This window comes from Artemia sp. Qi Xiang Cuo, chromosome 5, assembly GCF_049724085.1.
Source record: "Artemia sp. Qi Xiang Cuo chromosome 5, ASM4972408v1, whole genome shotgun sequence".
NCBI lineage: Eukaryota > Metazoa > Arthropoda > Branchiopoda > Anostraca > Artemiidae > Artemia > Artemia sp. Qi Xiang Cuo.
Window position 1 is genome coordinate 4,219,265 of NC_142798.1, and position 18,356 is coordinate 4,237,620.

The following is an 18,356-nucleotide window of genomic DNA, read 5'->3' on the forward strand; positions in this document are numbered from 1 at the left end:
AGTGGCTTAATTGGGGTTTTCTTAAAATCGTTAGGTACTTCCCCTTTTTCAAAAATCATATTCCTAATCTTCAGTAACTTGTTTCTAACCTCAGAGCAACCATATTTAAGAAACTCATTTACCACCCTATCAGCACCTGGAGCCTTATTATTTTTTAATCATTTTAGTACTGTCGCTAATTCTTCCTCACAAAACAAATCTTCCTTCACATTCAAGGTATCACAAACTTTTTCATTTTCCTCTGTATCTTTTCCTGCAACTCTATCTCGGTTAAGCAAATTCTAAAAAGTTTCAGCCCATCTCTCTTTAGTTTTTTCCTTATCGCCAAATGCGGCCCCAGCCCTATCTTTAATTGGGCCAAGTCAGGATTGACTACTCCCTCTCAATTTGTTAACATGCCCGTACAATACTTTACTATTATGTCGTCTAGCTGCATCTTCCAGATCCTCGATAATTTTATCCATGGCCTCCACTTCAAACCACCTTAGCTCATACTTTACTGCTTTCTCCACTTTCTTTGCATTCCTTTTGTTTTCATATGATCTATTACTCAGATAATTCTTGTACAAGTCCCTTCTCCTCTCTATTAAAAATAGAGTTTTTTCACGAATATTCTTAGCTGCAGTTCTAGCTTTCTTCCCTAAGACACCTTCAGCAACTGCACAAATTATTTTTCTAAAATTATTCCGACCATCTTCCACATCATCAAATTTTAAACTCTGAAGTTTAGTATTCAACTGTTCCTGGAAAGTTTCTCTCAAATTCTCATCCTGGAGTCTACCAACATCATAAATTTCTGGGAGGTAGTTATCCTTCCGATATTTCAGCTTTAGGTTAACCCTTGCCACTACTAGATGGTGATTTTTACTTTTAACATCAAGAAAGGCACTCATATATACCCTAGTATCTTATATTGATCCTGCCAGTCGTTATGGAGCTTCGAAATTTGCGAGAAAATGGATAATCTAGTAGCTAAATTCAGAGTTAGATGCGAGTCAGTAGTCGATTTTCCGCTCAACTGTATTTCATTGATATGAGTCATTCTAATTTTGTAATTCTTATGTTTGTTTATCTGTGCTGACACGTGTGTGTCCCCGTAAGAAGTTTCCTTTTTGTTTCTTTTATTTTGTTCTTTTTCTTATGTTTTCTTATGTTTTTCTTATGTTTACGTTCTTTTTCTTTTTCTTATGTATAGAGGGTTCAAATATATTATTTTTATTATTATACTTTCTTAAATTTCAGCTGTATTTATCCTAATACATTTGCTATAGTAATATTAATTTCGGTACATTTACCAACAGATATTTTTCAAACATTTTATTTATTATGTTCTAAATTATTAAATGACGCTCCATAGTCATGGTCTGTTTAACCGTCTTAGCCACCTTTTTTAGTAAATAGTTTCATTTTCTTGTGTTTCTGTGTCTTTAATGTTTTTTGTTTTCTTTATTTACTCTGCTCTTTAAACTTTTTAAGTTTTCAAGTATGCAGTGTATTTTCTTCCTTTTTTTTGTTATACTCCACAAGCGTCATCTTTTTATATGATTTGGTTTAAAAATAAGTTATTATTATTGTTATTAAAATATTAAAATTAACCCATTGTCACAAATATGTTCATTTCAAAAAAATTTTTATTGATCCTAGAAGTTAGACATTTATTTATAGTTTACTGAAAACTAAATAGATTGCATTAAATATTGCCAATGGATGTTTTTACAATTTCCCTGAGCTTTCAATTGTTTATACATTTCAAAAGATAAAATTTTAAAGGGAGCAAAATTAATGGAAAATAATGTAATTTTGTCATCCTTTGAAATGCATAAACATTCTATAATCAAAATATATTAATAAAACGAGTTTTTTTTAACTTTCATTTAAATTTTAATAGAATGCTAAAGCACAAAATAGAATGTTGTTCACAAAGTAAATGACATAACAAACTGAAACATATAAACAGAATAAAATCCATACCTTTTTGAAAACACTGTAGTGACAATTAGAGATAAAAAAAGTGAGTTTTTGAAGCAGAAATGGTGTTACAGCAAAAGAAGCAGGCGATTAAAAGTTTCTTACATGAAAGAGTACAGGGAAGAGTCCGATTTTCATGCAAAGAGTAAGCATCCATACGTCGTTTTCAGCGAATTTTCGAAGAATTAATAAAACTACCATATTTGGCGACATAGAAAAAATTATATTCCTCATAATTCATACAATTTTCTCTTTCAATTATAAGATGTTTCAGTTTTAAAGAAGTAGAAGACAGACCCGTGAGTAATATTTATGAACTATTGAAGATATGGTACCGAATACTATTGAAGATATAGGCAACGATTAGGTACTATTTGAAAGATAAAGATGGCTTTAAACGATTGTTTGCTTATTATTTCAAGCAAATTAATGGTCCTGTGTCAATTCTAAATTATTGGTCAACCTTCTTAAGACCATAGGCGGGCGTGCCTTTTTTGCCTCTCATTACAGGCAATCTAACGGTCTGATGTCAATTTTAAATTCTTGGTGAAGCATGCCATGCCATGACATGGCTGGAAATATACTCTTCTGGGAAATAGTTTTAACCGTGAGGTTTTGAGCTTTCATTTCAAAATTTGAAAGAGGATGGGCTGAAAGCCAGAAAAATTGAAGAAAATATGAAAACTTTAAGTTCAGATTTCTCACATAATCAGGGTAAGTATAGGGACGTGGGAATAGCATGGCCAATTGTAATGCCAATTTAAGATATTTGGAAAAAGGGAATAAGGCGAGAGAAATAAGGCAGCCTCGTCTCAACAGATATATTTATCTTAAGTTGAAATGGATGGGGAAGAGTTGGAATTTTAGAGATATGGTGGATATTCGTTGGATACAGGAAAACATAAAAGTCTGGATAGTAGAGGCTTTGGAAAACGAGTAAAATTATAAAAAACTGCTTCTTATAAAGTTTACTGGGGGTATATGACCCGAATGAGCGAAGGACGCCTCCCAGACGATTTATGGTGTTGGATCCCATCTGGCAGTCAAAGAATAGGAAGACAAGGCAGCACACTTGGTCGATCACTAAAGAAAGAGGTGACGAGTCTCCGGACCACCCTTAACGAATTTTGATCTTCGGCACAGGATTGATCAACTTGGAGGTCAACCGTCGCTGCCCTATGCACATTCGGGCGTTGGAGGATCTAAGTCTAAGTAGGTAAGTTTTATAAATTTGTTCAAAAATGTTGAGCAACTAAATGGGTCATGTGAAGATATAAGGAAAAAAATAGAAACGAAAAACCTTGACCAATTAATGAGAATTATTTTGGCAAAGATGATATAAAGACAATCTTTCTCATTTTAGTTAATAGACGGTACTACTGAATAAAATGGGGGGGGGGGGAATATTGAGCGGTAGTTTGGAGCAAAAAATGATTTTTGTAGAGCTTATTAAAGTTTGATGCCAACGTAGAACGGATACCCCGTGACAAAAAGACACCCTGAAATACGTTTGGTTTTAATAATTTGTTTTAATATATGCGAAAATTATTCTTTTATATATTGGATGTATTTAGGTATTAAATTTTTTTGGATATGGTAAAATTTCTTAATTTATTTTTTTTGCAAGTTAAGATAGTACATAAACTTATTAATTCTAGATAAGGGAGCCTACATAGGCGGGGAAGCAATTGAATCCTTGGAGTTTGAAAAATATCTTTTTTGTACAGCTTTATGAAGTAAAGTCGAAAAAATCCTTGTCCCCCTCCCTGAATATTCATGGATTGGCACCAATTATTCTGGGAAATTAGTACCACTAAGGGGAGAGGAGATGGTATTAAAAGAAGAAATAAAAGAACAACCTTTTATAGGAGACAAAAACTATTTAATCATTATAAGTCATTTAAAAATTTAGTACTTATCTCTTATAGCCACCACACTCAAATTCTTGGTCTGACAGAACCGATTTCTTTCTGTATTTCAGTGTGGACTCGGCTATAATCGGCGTGAGAGCTTAGCTTGAGAGAGTGTATATGCACTACATTGTAGGTATATTTTGATTAAATATTTTAGTTGGTATTTTGGTTAGGTTAGATTAGAAACGATTTAATATAATGCGTTCTAGGGGGCCGGATTTTCACAATTCTCTGTTTCCATAATTTCCATAAAAGTTTCCATAATCTTCTTACTTAATTATTTTATTTTCTTCATACTTGGGTATATTTCATCAGGATTTACGTAACTTTACTTGTTGAGTATCGGGGCTATAAGAGATAAGTACCCGAAATTTGAACGTAAAACGTGAATAAGCTTTTTTTTTTAGAAACGAGCCAGAAAATCTTAACCGAAAAGTCTTTTAGTGAAGAACAGTGTTTACAGCGATGTTAGACCAAGTTGGTATCATTGATACAAAAGTCAAATTGTATTTTTGATTTCTTAAATTAAAAACATTCTTTAAAATGTTGACTTCAAGGATTTCTAACAGAATATCTGTCATTGAATTTTTATTCAAATAGATGACTGTTTACTGGTTGCAGTAACATTGATGACTACTATTCATCTATCATTTCGTCTTCCAAAACTTCAAAATTATATATATTATCTACGGGTTTTCAGGTAATCGGGTATTTCGGGTTTTCGGTTATTTCAGGCGACGGGTGGGATAAGTATTGGCGTGTCTGGTTAATTATCAGCCACAAAAGATGAAGAGGCTTCTTAACTGTCTAAAGAGCACTGTATATGTTAGCAAGTAAGTACATAGGGCTATATTATTTTGAATAAAGCTATTCGGACCTGCTTTCTTTATTTTTTTTTCAGATCTACAATTTATTGCAATAAAAGACATAAGCCACAGCTAAGTGGCAATCACTCCCATTTCGTCCCGTAAAACAAAATCAGTGGTTGCAACCTTAGCGGCAACTTAATAAAGAACGAAGCCTAGCCCATAGTAACCAAAAATTAAAAAACGCGTAAAAAAAAAAAAAAAAAATTGTTATCGTTTTAAAAAACAACGGCTAAAATTTAATCGAGAGATACTCATGATGAGATAGAAAATTGCTTGAAGCTATTGAAATTAAATTTGTATAAGCACTCAGTCTCAGAGGACATACTGACAAACGGTTGAACACTTATCAGTAAAAGCATATGCAGTACACGCAAAATCAAAAGTTCAATTAAACCACAAATTGTTGAGTATTTCATCGTAGCACACCAGCTATTGGGGAGGATTTCAGTGGATTTTTTTATGAAGGGGAGGGGTAGTTAGGTAGGGAGGGGGTAGTTATATATATATATATATATATATATATATATATATATATATATATATATATATATATATATATATATATATATATATATATATATATATATATATATATATTAAGCACCTATATTTAAGGTGCTTTTGCTTGTAAATTTACAACGACTTACATTTATTGATGACGACTTTGCATGGACTTGGACATTTCTATTTGGTTGACGGTTCGGGTATACTGTTTGGTCCTAGGTAGTTGGATAGATGGGTAAGGTAAAAGCCTCGTTCAAGTGCACATTTGTCTCAATTGCTGGATTAGGACGACAGTTTTTTTTTTTTTTTTTTTTTTTTTGCCAAGTAATTACCTCTATAATACATATATATATATATATATATATATATATATATATATATATATATATATATATATATATATATATATATATATATATATATATATATATATATATATATATATATATATATATATATATATATATATATATATATATATATATATATATATATATATATATATATATATATATATATATATATATATGTTTAAGAGGTAATTACTTGGCAAAAAAAAAAAAAAAACTGTCGTCCCAATCCAGCAATTGAGACAAATGTGCACTTGAACGAGGCTTTTACCTTACCCATCTATCCAACTACCTAGGACCAAACAGTATACCCGAACCGTCAACAAAATAGAAATGTCCAAGTCCATGCACAGTTCGTCATCAATAAATGTAAGTCGTTGTAAATTTACAAGCAAAAGCACCTTAAATCTAGCAAAATATTTCCAAGTAGAACCTTCCATTTAGGGCTCATCAGAAAAAATACCACCTGCCTTAACGGGTTTCGAGGCTTTACTTTCTTTACCCGGCACGGTGGAGCCTCTACCATAAGATCTATATGGTAACCCTATGTCATCTAAAACTCGTGAAATACATGCATACTAGTCAAGCTATTCAAAATTACATACAAAAAGTGTTTCAATGTTTCATTTATGAAATCTCAGAGTTTACTGACAGAGACCATTCTAGAACCATTGACGAGATGTCCAGATGAATCTTTCCGTGGTATCTGGAACCAATTACCAATTTAAAGATCCTCAATCTTGTTTGAAAACCACTACAAACTCAAACTTCCAAAAAAGAAAAGCGCAAGAGAAATTATATTAAAATATCATTCAGTATTTCTTTATAATTTTTTGTATATTTACTTAAAAGTCCATGATACATAAAACTAAATTTTTTGAATTGCCAACTAATTTTTTTTGCAGAAAAACCTCTTAAGATCAGTTTTTCGCTCAGATTTTTACATCTATTTTTAAAATCTGTCTAATTACTGCATATTTTTGCATACCTAAATAATTGGGAATAATAAGCCGAATAAGTAATATTGGAATGTATATTACTTTCAAGGAATGGAAAATTAATTACTTCAAAATTAAAATCATCCGTATTATTATATAATTTAAAAACTAATATATTATTATTTGAAATATTAATATTTAAATCTCAGAAATGGTCGGAGTGTCCCATCCCATAGCTAGGCTCAATAATTAACTCTTTTGGATAAATATTTTTTGAAATCTCAATAAACTCTGCACAATTTATTACTAAGAGATCGTCCAGATATCTTTTATTATTTGAAAGGTTATATTTTACATTGCTTGGGCTATTTTTATTTATCATATATTCGTATTCTAAATGACTTAAAAACAGGTCTGCTATGAATGCACTCGCATTCCCACTCATAGGAATACCTACAGTTTTTTTACACAAATTCCCATTAAATATTATAAATGTATTAAATAGAACAAATTCCAATAACTTGTATAACATATCCAAGCGATAGAATCTTGAATTAATATTACTTCTAAAGAAATTCGTCCATCGGGCTTTTTTATTAAAAGTATCAATTTTCAAAAATCCGATATTAGACAAAAGAAAATATTTATTTATCACCATTTTGAATTTTTCGAATACTAAATTTAGTGACAAATTTGTATACAGAGTAGTAAAATCAAATGAATCGACTCTTTTAGCTGATTAAATAAAAAAAATAAGTTTTTTAAACTGAAAGTAAGGAGCGACATTAAAACTTAAAACGAACATAAATTTTTCCTTATATGAAAGGGGCTGTCCCATCCTCAACGCCTCGCTCTTTACTCTAAAGTTTTTTTTTTTTTTAAAAAATAAACTTGTGATACAGAGTCAAACTTTAGCGTACAGAGCGAGGCGTTGAGGAGGGGACAGCCCCTTTCATATACGGAATAATTTCTGTTCGTTTTAAGTTTTAATGTCGCTCCTTACTTTCAGTTTAAAAACTTGTTTTTTTATTCAATTTCTGATCGTTTTTTAGTTAATGCAGCTTTTATTTGTATAAAAATTTTACTTTTCTTTTGCTAAATGGATGTCTTTACAAATTAACTTACGTAACTAACTTCTATATTCGTATATTTTTCTACTGGAAAAAAATACAAAGTTGCAGATTTTTGCATATATGAGCTTGAAACCTATGTAATAGTGTTTTCTGATACGCTGAATCTGACGGTGTGATTTTCATTAAAATTCTTTCACTTGTAGTGGATGTTTCCCCCCTCTTTAAAAAATAGATTAAATATTCTCAGGCTCGTAGCCTTTGATGAGGAATACTAAACTTAATAAAATTTATATATTTAGGATCAGCATTATAAACACATTCTTTTGATACATTTATTGACATCAAAATTTCGTTTTTAAAAGTTTCGATTACTATTGAGCCGTATGGCTTGTTTTTTATTGTTTTTTTTATTACGTATATGTTATTACTTATATGAAGGGGTTCTCCCCTTAGTCAATAACACGCTCTTTACGTTAAAAGTTAAAAAAAAATTTGATTCAGAAACCCTTGAATCACAAAGGCCGTTTAATTAGAATAGATAGCTCTTTTTAAAGCACTAAAAAAAAACTGTAGCGTAAAGAGCGAGTTATTGACTTGGGGGAGAACCCCCTCACATACGTTATAATTTCTGTTCGTTTTAAGTTCTAATATTCCTTCTTACATTTCAGTTGAAAAAACTTGTTTTTTTTTATTTAATTTCTGATCGTTTCTTAAATAATGATTTGACGTCCGGCGCCCCCTTAATAGCAATTTCACTTCCCCCAAAGAAACTTCCTCCACGAAACTATACTCCAGAGTAACCCCCTCCTCTAGCCCCCCCTCCAGAAAAAATACTTACTGAATTTTGTTTTATTGTTCACAATAACCTATAAAGAATGCTGGCAATTCCGGCTCCCCCTTCATGGCAATTTCCCTTCCCCCATGAAAACTTCCTTCATGAACAGATCCTCCAACATAACCACCGACCCACCCTTCCCTCCCACTACCAAAAAAAAACCTCCTGAAAACTTCTGTATACTTCCCAATAACCAATACTATATGTTAACATTGGGTAAAGTTCATAACTTTTAGCCCTCCCTCTGGGAACTTCGGGGGATTAAGTCATCCTAAAAGACATATTCATCATATTTTCGACCATGCTGAACAAAATGGCTATCTCAAAATTTTGATCGGGTGACTTTGGGAAAAAAATAAGCATGGGAGGGAGCCTAGTTGCAATCAATTTTTTTTGGTCAATTAAAAATTACAATATATCGTTTAACGTCAGTTCCAATTAGCCCACTCCCTATATTCCATGACGACTGGGTCGATACAACCCCCCCTGGGGAAAAAAAAAACAACAAACAAACAAACAAACAAACAAACAAATAAACACGCATCCGTGATCTTTCTTCTGGCAAAAAATGTAAAAATCCACATTTTTGTAGATAGGAGTTTGAAACCTCTACAGTAGGGTTCTCTGATACGCTGAATATGATGGTGTGATTTTCATTAAGGTTCTATAACTTTTAGGGGTCTTTCCCCCTTTTTTTGAAAATCAGCCAAATTTTCTCAGGCGCGTAACTTTTGATGGGTAGCACTAAACTTGATGAAAGTTATATATTTGAAATCAGCATTGAAATCTGATTCTTTTGATATATCTATTGGTATCAATAACCCGTTTTCTAGAGTTTCGGTTACCATTGAGCCGGGTCGCTCCTTACGTACAGTTCGTTACCACGAACTGTTTGAAACATTCGCCAAAGAATCTATCACTTGTAACGAGTTATTAACACTCCAATATGGGTTAAAGTTAGAAAATTTTTTAATTCCGGAGCAATATGCTTTAAATTTATTTCTAATTTCTCCTAAAATTAAAGATAGATCAGTAGCCGCAATTCTGGTTGGACACCTTGCTGCCCCAGCAATAAAACGTGGTTTTGGTGGATTTTTATGAAATTTTATCGTCCAATATAAGAAAGGAAATGTTTATCATTATCATTTGTTTTAATATTGAATTTTTTCAAAATTCTTTCTTCTATATTTTCAATTAAACTATTCTCCTCCATATGGGCCTTTTCGTATGTATTTGTTGTTTGTAACTCTTTTGATAAAATATCACAATAGAATTTCTGAAAAATTTTGGCAAAATTATTTCTAGCTTTATCAACTGGTACAATTATAAATTCATTCTGTATATTATCTATTGCTTGTTTCATATTGACATTATAAAATATTGAATTTTTCACAGAATCTGTTGAATTAGTTCTATACATGCTATTTCTTACACAAGTCAAAATCAAATTTATCCGATTCTGAAATCTATCTTCAGTAATTTTCTCCTTCTTGCACCAATTATCAATAGATAAGTTTTAATCATTCTTTAATCTCCTAAGAATATCTGCTGGCCTTATACGGTAAGAAAGACGGAACTTAGCACCCATTTTCATTATATTTTGAAGATCACGATGCTTTATAATGGACAAATCCCCCGTTACAATATACTTATAAGTTTGATCCACATACGGTAAAAATTGCTCACAATTACAAACCGGTTTCCAATTACAAACCGGTATATATATATATATATATATTTTTTTTTTTATATATATATATATATATATATATATATATATATATATATATATATATATATATATATATATATATATATATATATATATATATATATATATATATATATATATATATATATATATATATATATATATATATATATATATATATATATATATATATATATATATATATTTATATATATATATATATATATATATATATATATATATATATATATATATATATATATATATATATATATATATATATAAATCACTAACTTTTCTTCAATTATTAAAGTAATTTATATGGACTATGCATAGAACATGGGTTCTGAGGGGGCTGAAACTCATCTCTCGCTATAGGAAGAATGGTGTTTATTAATTTTTATATACCAAAGCATTGGGATAAAAAGTTGAATTTAACCGTAAAAGATTGGGGTTTGGCTCATTTTTATTTATGATAAGTCTGTCTTATTTTGAAACTTAAAAAACACCTAAATGTGCCATTTCCCCCGTAGTGTTAGTAAATATAAACGTTAGGAGGGTGATTGACGAGGTTCGTAATCCCTCCCATATTTAGGATAATGGCAAGATAAAAAAAACATTCAAGTGAAAGTAAATTGCGACATTGAAATCTAGAACGAACAGAAATTATCCTGTTTATTAAAATTCAGCCTAGCATGGTAATTTTTTTATTTAAATCAAAATACTCCTAAAGATCTTTCCTAAGGAAAACACAACAACTTTGTTTTGCTCTACTGCAAAATGATGGTGGTGTGAGATATTTTACTCATTTTGGGAACCAGGGAATGCTAATACATTTTAGAGGGTTTGTATTTTATATTACATTTGTCTAGGATAAAAATATCTGACTCCAAAGGTTCGAATGCAAGACGGCATGGAGTTGGCCAAGAGCCTCAATAAGTTCCGAAAAATAATAAATAACCTGACAACGGATTAATCAAACAGTTCCTGGTAACGAACTGTAAGTAAGGAGCGACCCGGCTTAATAGTAACCGGAAGTAAAAAAAATTGAATTTTGATACAAATAGATACATAAAAAAAATCAGCTTATTATGCTGATTCCAAATATAAGGTCCATCAAGTTTAATCTTACCCATCAAAAGTAACGAGCCGGAGAAAATTTGCCTTATTTGTGAAAAAAGAGGAAAACAACCCCTAAAAGTCATAGAGTCTTAATGAAAATCACACCATCAGATTCAGCGTATCAGAAAACCCCTCCGTAGAGGTTCCAAGCTCCTATCTAACATTAAATATAAAAAACAAGTTTTTTCAACTGAAAGTGAGGAGCAACATTAAAATTTAAAACGAACAGAATTTATTACGTATACAAAGGGCGTTGCCCCCTCCTCAACTCCTCGTTCTTTACGCTAAAGTTTTTTATTACTTTTAAAAAAGTGTCTTATTGTTCTAATTAAACGGCCTTTGTGTTTCAGGCACAGTAGACAGAATATACCAGTAAGCTTATCACAGATCATTTCTGGTCTTTGTGAACAAAAAGCTCCTCCCACTTATTTCTGCCTTAGCTTGCTTAGCCTGTTTCTGCATTAGCTTTATTTTCGTTTGTTTCAATGCACTTTGATGGAAACAGTCGGAAACTGTCTAGCATGTCTAACATGTTTCTATCTGCAAAAACGTTCTCCGGAGCACTCGCACCCCTGTCCGGGTTTTTATAATGGGTGAGATAGAGAATGATCATACTGGATAAAATATGAACTGTGGTTTCAGGAATCATCATTAAAGAATTTGGACAAAATTCAAACTTTAGCGTAAAGAGCTAGGTGTTGAGGATGGGGCAATCCCCTTTATATATGTAATAATTTCTCTTCGGTTTAAGTTTTAATGTTGCTTCTTACTTTCAGTTGAAAAACTTGTTTTTTAAAATTTAATTTCTAATTTTAATTTTTAATTCGTTTTTAATCGTAAATAATGCCAGGAAATCTGGCCCCACCTCCACGGAGAAACTCCCTTCCCACGGAAATATTCTCTAGACAATTCAATCCCGGTGAAAATTCACCCCGGACAATTACTCTTAAGATCTCTGCGCGTAAAATTGAGACGAAAAAGAGAAAGTAAGACATATAAAAAGAATTTTGTATAAGAATTCTGCAAATTCTCCCATGGTATAATTTCCCCACACAAGTTCACTCCCTGGAAACTTCTCTCCCCACAGAAAATTTGCCCACAAACAATGGGCAAATTTTATAACTTCAAAGACCTTTCCCTTGGGGTACTAGGGGGTCTTATTGTACCCAAAGGCGTAGTTATTGGGCCTTTCAACTATGATGAACAAAATGGCTATCTCAAAATTTGATTGGACGATTTTGGGGGGAAATGGGCGCGGGAGGGGTCTAGTTGTCCTCCAATTTCTTGGTCACTTAAAAAGGGCACTAGAACTTTTAGTTTTCGTTCAAATAAGCCCTCTCCCGATATTCTAAGACCACTGGGTAGATACAATCACCCCTGAAAAAAAGAACAAAAAAAAAACAAAAAACAAATAAACACACATCCGTGATCTTTCTTATGGCAAAAAAATACAAAATTCCACATTTTTGCAGATAGGAGCTTGAAACCTATACAGTAGGGTTCTATGATACGCCACTGAGGACCACTGGTTAGATACGATCACCCCTAGGAAACAATACAAAAAAAGAACAAATAAACACGCATCCGTGATATTTCTTCTGGCAAAAAGATACAAAATTCCACATTTTTGCATGTAGGAGATTGAAACCTATACAGTACGGTTCTCTGACACGCTGAATCTGATGGTGTGATTTTCATTGAGATTACTTGACTTTTAGGGGCTGTTTTATCCTTTTTTCGAAAATCAGGAAAATTTTCTGAGGCTCGTAACCTTTGATGGGCAAGATTAAACTTAATGAAATTGATATATATATATGAAATCAGCATAAAAAGCCGGTTCTTTTCATGTTTCTTTTAGTCTTAAAATTCCGTTTTTAGAGTTTCGGTCACTATTGAGCCGGGTCACTCCTTACTTACAGTTCGTTACCACGAACTGTTTGAAAATGTGGAATTTTGTATTTTTTGCCAGAAGAAAGGTCACGGATGCGTGTATTTTTTTTCCAGGGGTGATCGCATCGACCCAATGGTCCTATAATATCGTCGTGAGGGCTCTTTCAAATGGAAATTAAAAGTTCTAGTGCCCTTTTCCAGTGACCCAAAAAAAATGGAGGGTAACTAGGCCCCCTCCCACGCTCATTTTTCCCAAAGTCACCAGATCAAAATTTTCAGATAGGCGTTTTGTTCAATATACTCGAAAAATCTAATAACTATGTCTTTGAGGATGACTTAATCCCCCACAGTCCTCGGGGGAAGGGCTGCGAGTTATGAACTTTTCCCATTGTTTAAATATAGCATTGGTTATTGAGAAGTATACCGCCTTTTTCAAGGGGGATTTCTTATGGTGGGGCGATCGGGAGGGAGGGTCACGTGAGAGGATCTTTCCATGGAGGAATTTTTCATGGGGGATGGAAATTTTTCCATGAAGCATTTTTCCTATCATTATTTAAAAAACAATCAGAAATTACATAAAAAAAAAGTTTTTTTCAACTGAAAGTAGGGAGCTACAGTAAAACTTAAAACGAACAGAAATTATTACGTATATGAGGGGATTCGTCCCCTCATCAATACCTAGCTCTTTACGCTAATTTTTTTTGTACTTTCGAGAGAGCTATTTATTCCAATTAAACGGCCTTTGTGATTCAGGGGGTTATTCTTTAAAAATTTGAACAAACATCGATCTTAAGCGTAAAGAGCGAGGTATTGACGAGGGGGCGAACCCCCTCATACACGTAATAGTTTCTGTTCGTTTTAAGTTTTAATGTTGGTCCTTACTTTCAGTTGAAAAACTTGTTTTATTTATTTATTTGCAAAAAAGATGGTTAGAGAGTTCAAGGCCACAGCGTGTCAACAGGGGTGCTAATTCACAAAAATGCAGGAGAAGCAAAATATTTATTTAAAATTTTTTTAATGAAGATACAAAAGTGGTAGTTTTCAAAATCAGTAAGGGCATTTCTGCCGTTTTTTTTTCAACTAAAAAAAGACCAAAAAATGTTTTTGTCAAAATCTAGGTGCTTTTTGCCCTACCCTATCCATCCCAATTAGCGCAGCTTCGTGTCTTTTATCTTATATATTTTATTCCTTTCATTTTTGGCATGGCTAATGGATAAACTAAGTGTCTATGTCTACTGCTTATTGCTATTTTGCTGGGTGGTTTTGGATTGCGTCCTTCGCTCTGAATCTTTCTTGCCCCTAGGATTCTATAGGTGTTATTCTGATGGAGGCTATCAAAGCACATAAAATCTGCAAGGAAACTTTTAACGCCAACTTCATTTAAATGTTTTACTTCTGCAGCCAACCCAAGGAAAATCAGCCTGATTAATTATAAATAGCACCGTAGTTAAGGATTGACTGGCTCTACAAACTGTCGAGACTGGCAGACATTACCAGAGGGATCAATGATCACTCCATTGGACACAAGGTCTATAGCATGTTGAATTATCTAAGATGTCTAAAAGCTGTGTCTTTGCCAATGCGTTGTATTTTTTTTTATTTCACACACATATTTTCTATATGAGTAGATACTATAGGATGTACAAAAAGTAATGCAAAACGCAATCCCAAAACTGTGCAACTATGCTTATTCAATTAGCTTTCTACGATATAAACTTCATGCCACTCTTGTAACACTATTTGAGGGATAGGGCAAGGCTTAAATTTTTCCAATTTCTATTACGAAATAACTTTTAAATGCTTTACAGTGTTTTGGGAGAGCCTGTATAATCTATGACACTACCCAATTAATTTGTTCTTCGCCTCTTAGTCTCGAAGCTAATAGTGTTGTGGGAGCAAAATTTTTAGTTTTGTCCCATTTTAAACAAATAATCTTCAAATGGAGACAAGTCCATTTATTGGACTGTGAAAACAGATATCAAAGTCTGGATAATTCGACTACATAATATACAGCGGTCGTTATCAGAGGAAACACTGTGTTCGTCACCACTGCTTCCGCTGATAAAGACCGCTGTATATGTGGTCAAAATATCCAGACTTTTATGTCTATTTTCACTGTCTAATAAATGGACTTATCCCCATTTGAAAGTTTATTTGTTCGTCATAGAAATGTAGTGTGGTCTTGTAAAAAAAAACCAAATTGAAGGTAATCCGTCAAAGATTTTGTTCTATTTCTTAATATTATTGTACTCTTTCTTATATGTCACCAATTCCTTTTGATAGCATAGATAGACAGTAAGGGGGGGGAGGTTCTAACCACTGTTTCTTACGATAAATAGGTAGTTCTGAATGGATTGATAAGTATGACATTACATTTTTGAAAGACGCGTATAATTCTTGCCTCGGACCAAAAAGAATGGTTTTCGCTTATCCTTTAGTCAGAGCCTATGTGCGATCTAAGTTGAATTTTTATAGTCTATGCCAAAGGGGTTTATCTGAAGTTATGAAGCTTCTGTTTTCGAGTGGAAATCTCATTCCATGTACAGACAAGAAGATCTGGCAGCAGTTTCAAATTGTTTTTAATTATTTCTAATTGTTCCGCTAAGCTTTCGTTTTCCTGAGCCATGAAAAAGATTCTGTTTTTCTGAGCCAAAAGTTAATTTCTTCCCAAATTAACTTTTAAAATCCTAAATTAATAATCAACTTCCAGTACTCCGGAAGTCATGATGCTTTTTATCTTCTTTTTTTTTTTTTAAGCTACGACATTATCTTCTTACAAGAGTAAGTCAGTATTAAGATAACAAATTTTCCTTCTATGATAATTTGGTTTTTAAATGTTAACTTGCGACTCTTCATATTCCTATTTTGTACATTGAAATGAGACTATAAAGGCTATATCACACAGAAACACAGGAGATATTTATTCAAAAAATCTTGCAGCCTCATTTTCACTAAGCTAATATTTCACATTTGAGAACTAGTCGGATAGAATTTAATATTTAGTTCTTTTTAATGGCTTAGAATTTCAAATAGGAACTTGACACAGCCAATAAGGCTTTAAAAAGGACAGTGTAGTTTGGTTTTGCTTTTTGACGTACAATTAAGGAAGAATGTGAGTGGCTTATGAAAACACGTCACGTATGTAAACCAATGAAACTAAAGTACACTGTCTACCACACAACTAGAAGAAAGTATTGCTATTTTCTTTTTGGCTGTATATATAAAAAGATATTCAACCTTAAGAAACCTCAGGAGATTATACAAATAAATAAGCACATTTAAATCTGAAGCTGTTAAAATCCTGAAGCTGTTAAGATTCTGAAGCTATTAAAATCCTAAAATAAACTGTCAAGTTTTTACTTCATTAGTTATGGATTATATCCTTTTATTGAAGATTTCTTTTAACTTGTGCTTAAATCTAAAATTTTGACCATGGCTAGAGACAAGCCGAGGAAAAGTTTATGTATTAAAACTATTTTGACTTTATAAATTGGAAAATCACTCACAACTTCAGAAAAAAAAATTCAGAACAAAAACTTCTGAAGATATTGGAACTAAAAATATGAAAACTCCAAAAATACATCTTTAAGTTTCTTCGGGTGACTATCTCCAATTGATTTATCTTTTCGCCATTTTATTTTATTTTTTAGTTTTGTCGGACAAAGATAAATTTAGATTCAAACAGGTCAAGTGTGATTACACTCAATAATGTTAGTTAATCCAGGTCAAGGAGATTTTTTCCAAGATAAAATATTTTCCAAGATAAAATAAATACTATATAAACACGCTACACAAATTCTTAAACAGTTTAAAAAGAATATCAAACACTAATTAATAAGATAAAATAAAGGTTTCTGCATGATACAATCAAAGAATATGATTAAAATAAAATACAATGATTTTATCAACTCTTTTATGAGTTGTTTTTATTTTAGAAGCGTTTTCGTCAAATCTATTTGTTAACCAATAGATTTGACCTGGAAGATTGCTTAAACCCATTTCAAGAGAAACTGACCCAAGGAGAAGGGAGAAGTAAGGGTTTAATTTCAGCAATTCTGGGGGGGGGAGTAAACCTACTCTTTAATTTGGCTGATGTTTTCACCGGGGGGGGGGGGTACCAGAAAAATTGGGTATCAATCGTTCAAAATCCTGTTAAACTCAATAGTTTGAAGATGAGTCATTTAAGTTACCTCTCGTACAATCGTAGATACTCAATTGCTTTACTGGCTCCCAAAAATTGACGGAGAATAAGCCCCCCCCCCCCTACTCCATAGCTGACACCTCTTCATCTTTACATGAAGGTGACACGTTGGAAAAAGTATCTTTTTCTATTAGTGTTGCCATATTGGGTGAAAGCCTAAACGCCCCAGATTTCTCTCCTGTTACGTCACGGATAAAAGGGGTATATAAAAAAGTGATTAAATGGAATAAGCAAAACATTAAAATTATTTCACGCATGTCTCGTGATCAAGACACTGCGATATTGATCGTGATTCGTGGTCAATGGCAAGCATTTTTGTTGCAGCCCCACTTTTAACTATATTCAAAAGGGTTGACGAAGAATGCATAATTTAAGAAAAAGAGTCGGGTGTTTTTTATGTTCTGCTTCTTCCACTTCATGTCCAAGTACTCAAAGAAGTCATGCGTTATTACATTCAACATTGAAGGTTAAACGAGGATAGGGATAGGTTTAGGAAAAACAATATGTTAGGTGAATTTAAAATTAAGAAAGCAAAGGGGATTCACTTACAGATCTTACCGAAATTGATTGATACGAGTGATTCATCATGGCTATTAAAAGATTGAGTAGTACAACAACGTTGATCACTGAATAGGAACCAAACATTAAAAGGCCCCAAAAACGTGTGAATCCTTTAATGCCAGCAAGTTCAAAGTTTTCGAGGTCAATTAAGCCAAATGCGGCCCAGAATAATGTCTGCATTGTTTCAAAGAGGCTGGAAAAAAATGAGTTTCAAAGGATTTTTTTTTTCTTACTAGAGCCAAGTATAATCATGGCGACACCGTCAAACTTATGAATTTGTTAAGGTAAAGACTTGTTAGATTTATAAACTCACTCAAATCTTAAATTTTTTGCTATGAAAGACCCCCAATTTAAAATAATACAAAAACAGAACACATGGAATAGTAAAATTGTAAATTCCTTAACTACATTTTATACATTG

At 32.4% G+C, this 18,356-nt stretch overlaps 1 protein-coding gene across 1 annotated transcript in view; it reads right to left on the reverse strand.

Moving 5' to 3' along the window:
• The window catches only part of LOC148951733 (transient receptor potential-gamma protein-like), a 325,562-nt gene that overhangs the window by 50,355 nt on the left and 256,851 nt on the right, over window positions 1–18,356 (reverse strand). Inside the window, exon 11 of the mRNA XM_089088658.1 lies at window positions 17,933–18,128. Within this exon, the coding sequence (XP_088944784.1) occupies window positions 17,933–18,128 (196 nt within the window). The remainder of the gene's footprint in view (window positions 1–17,932; window positions 18,129–18,356) is intronic.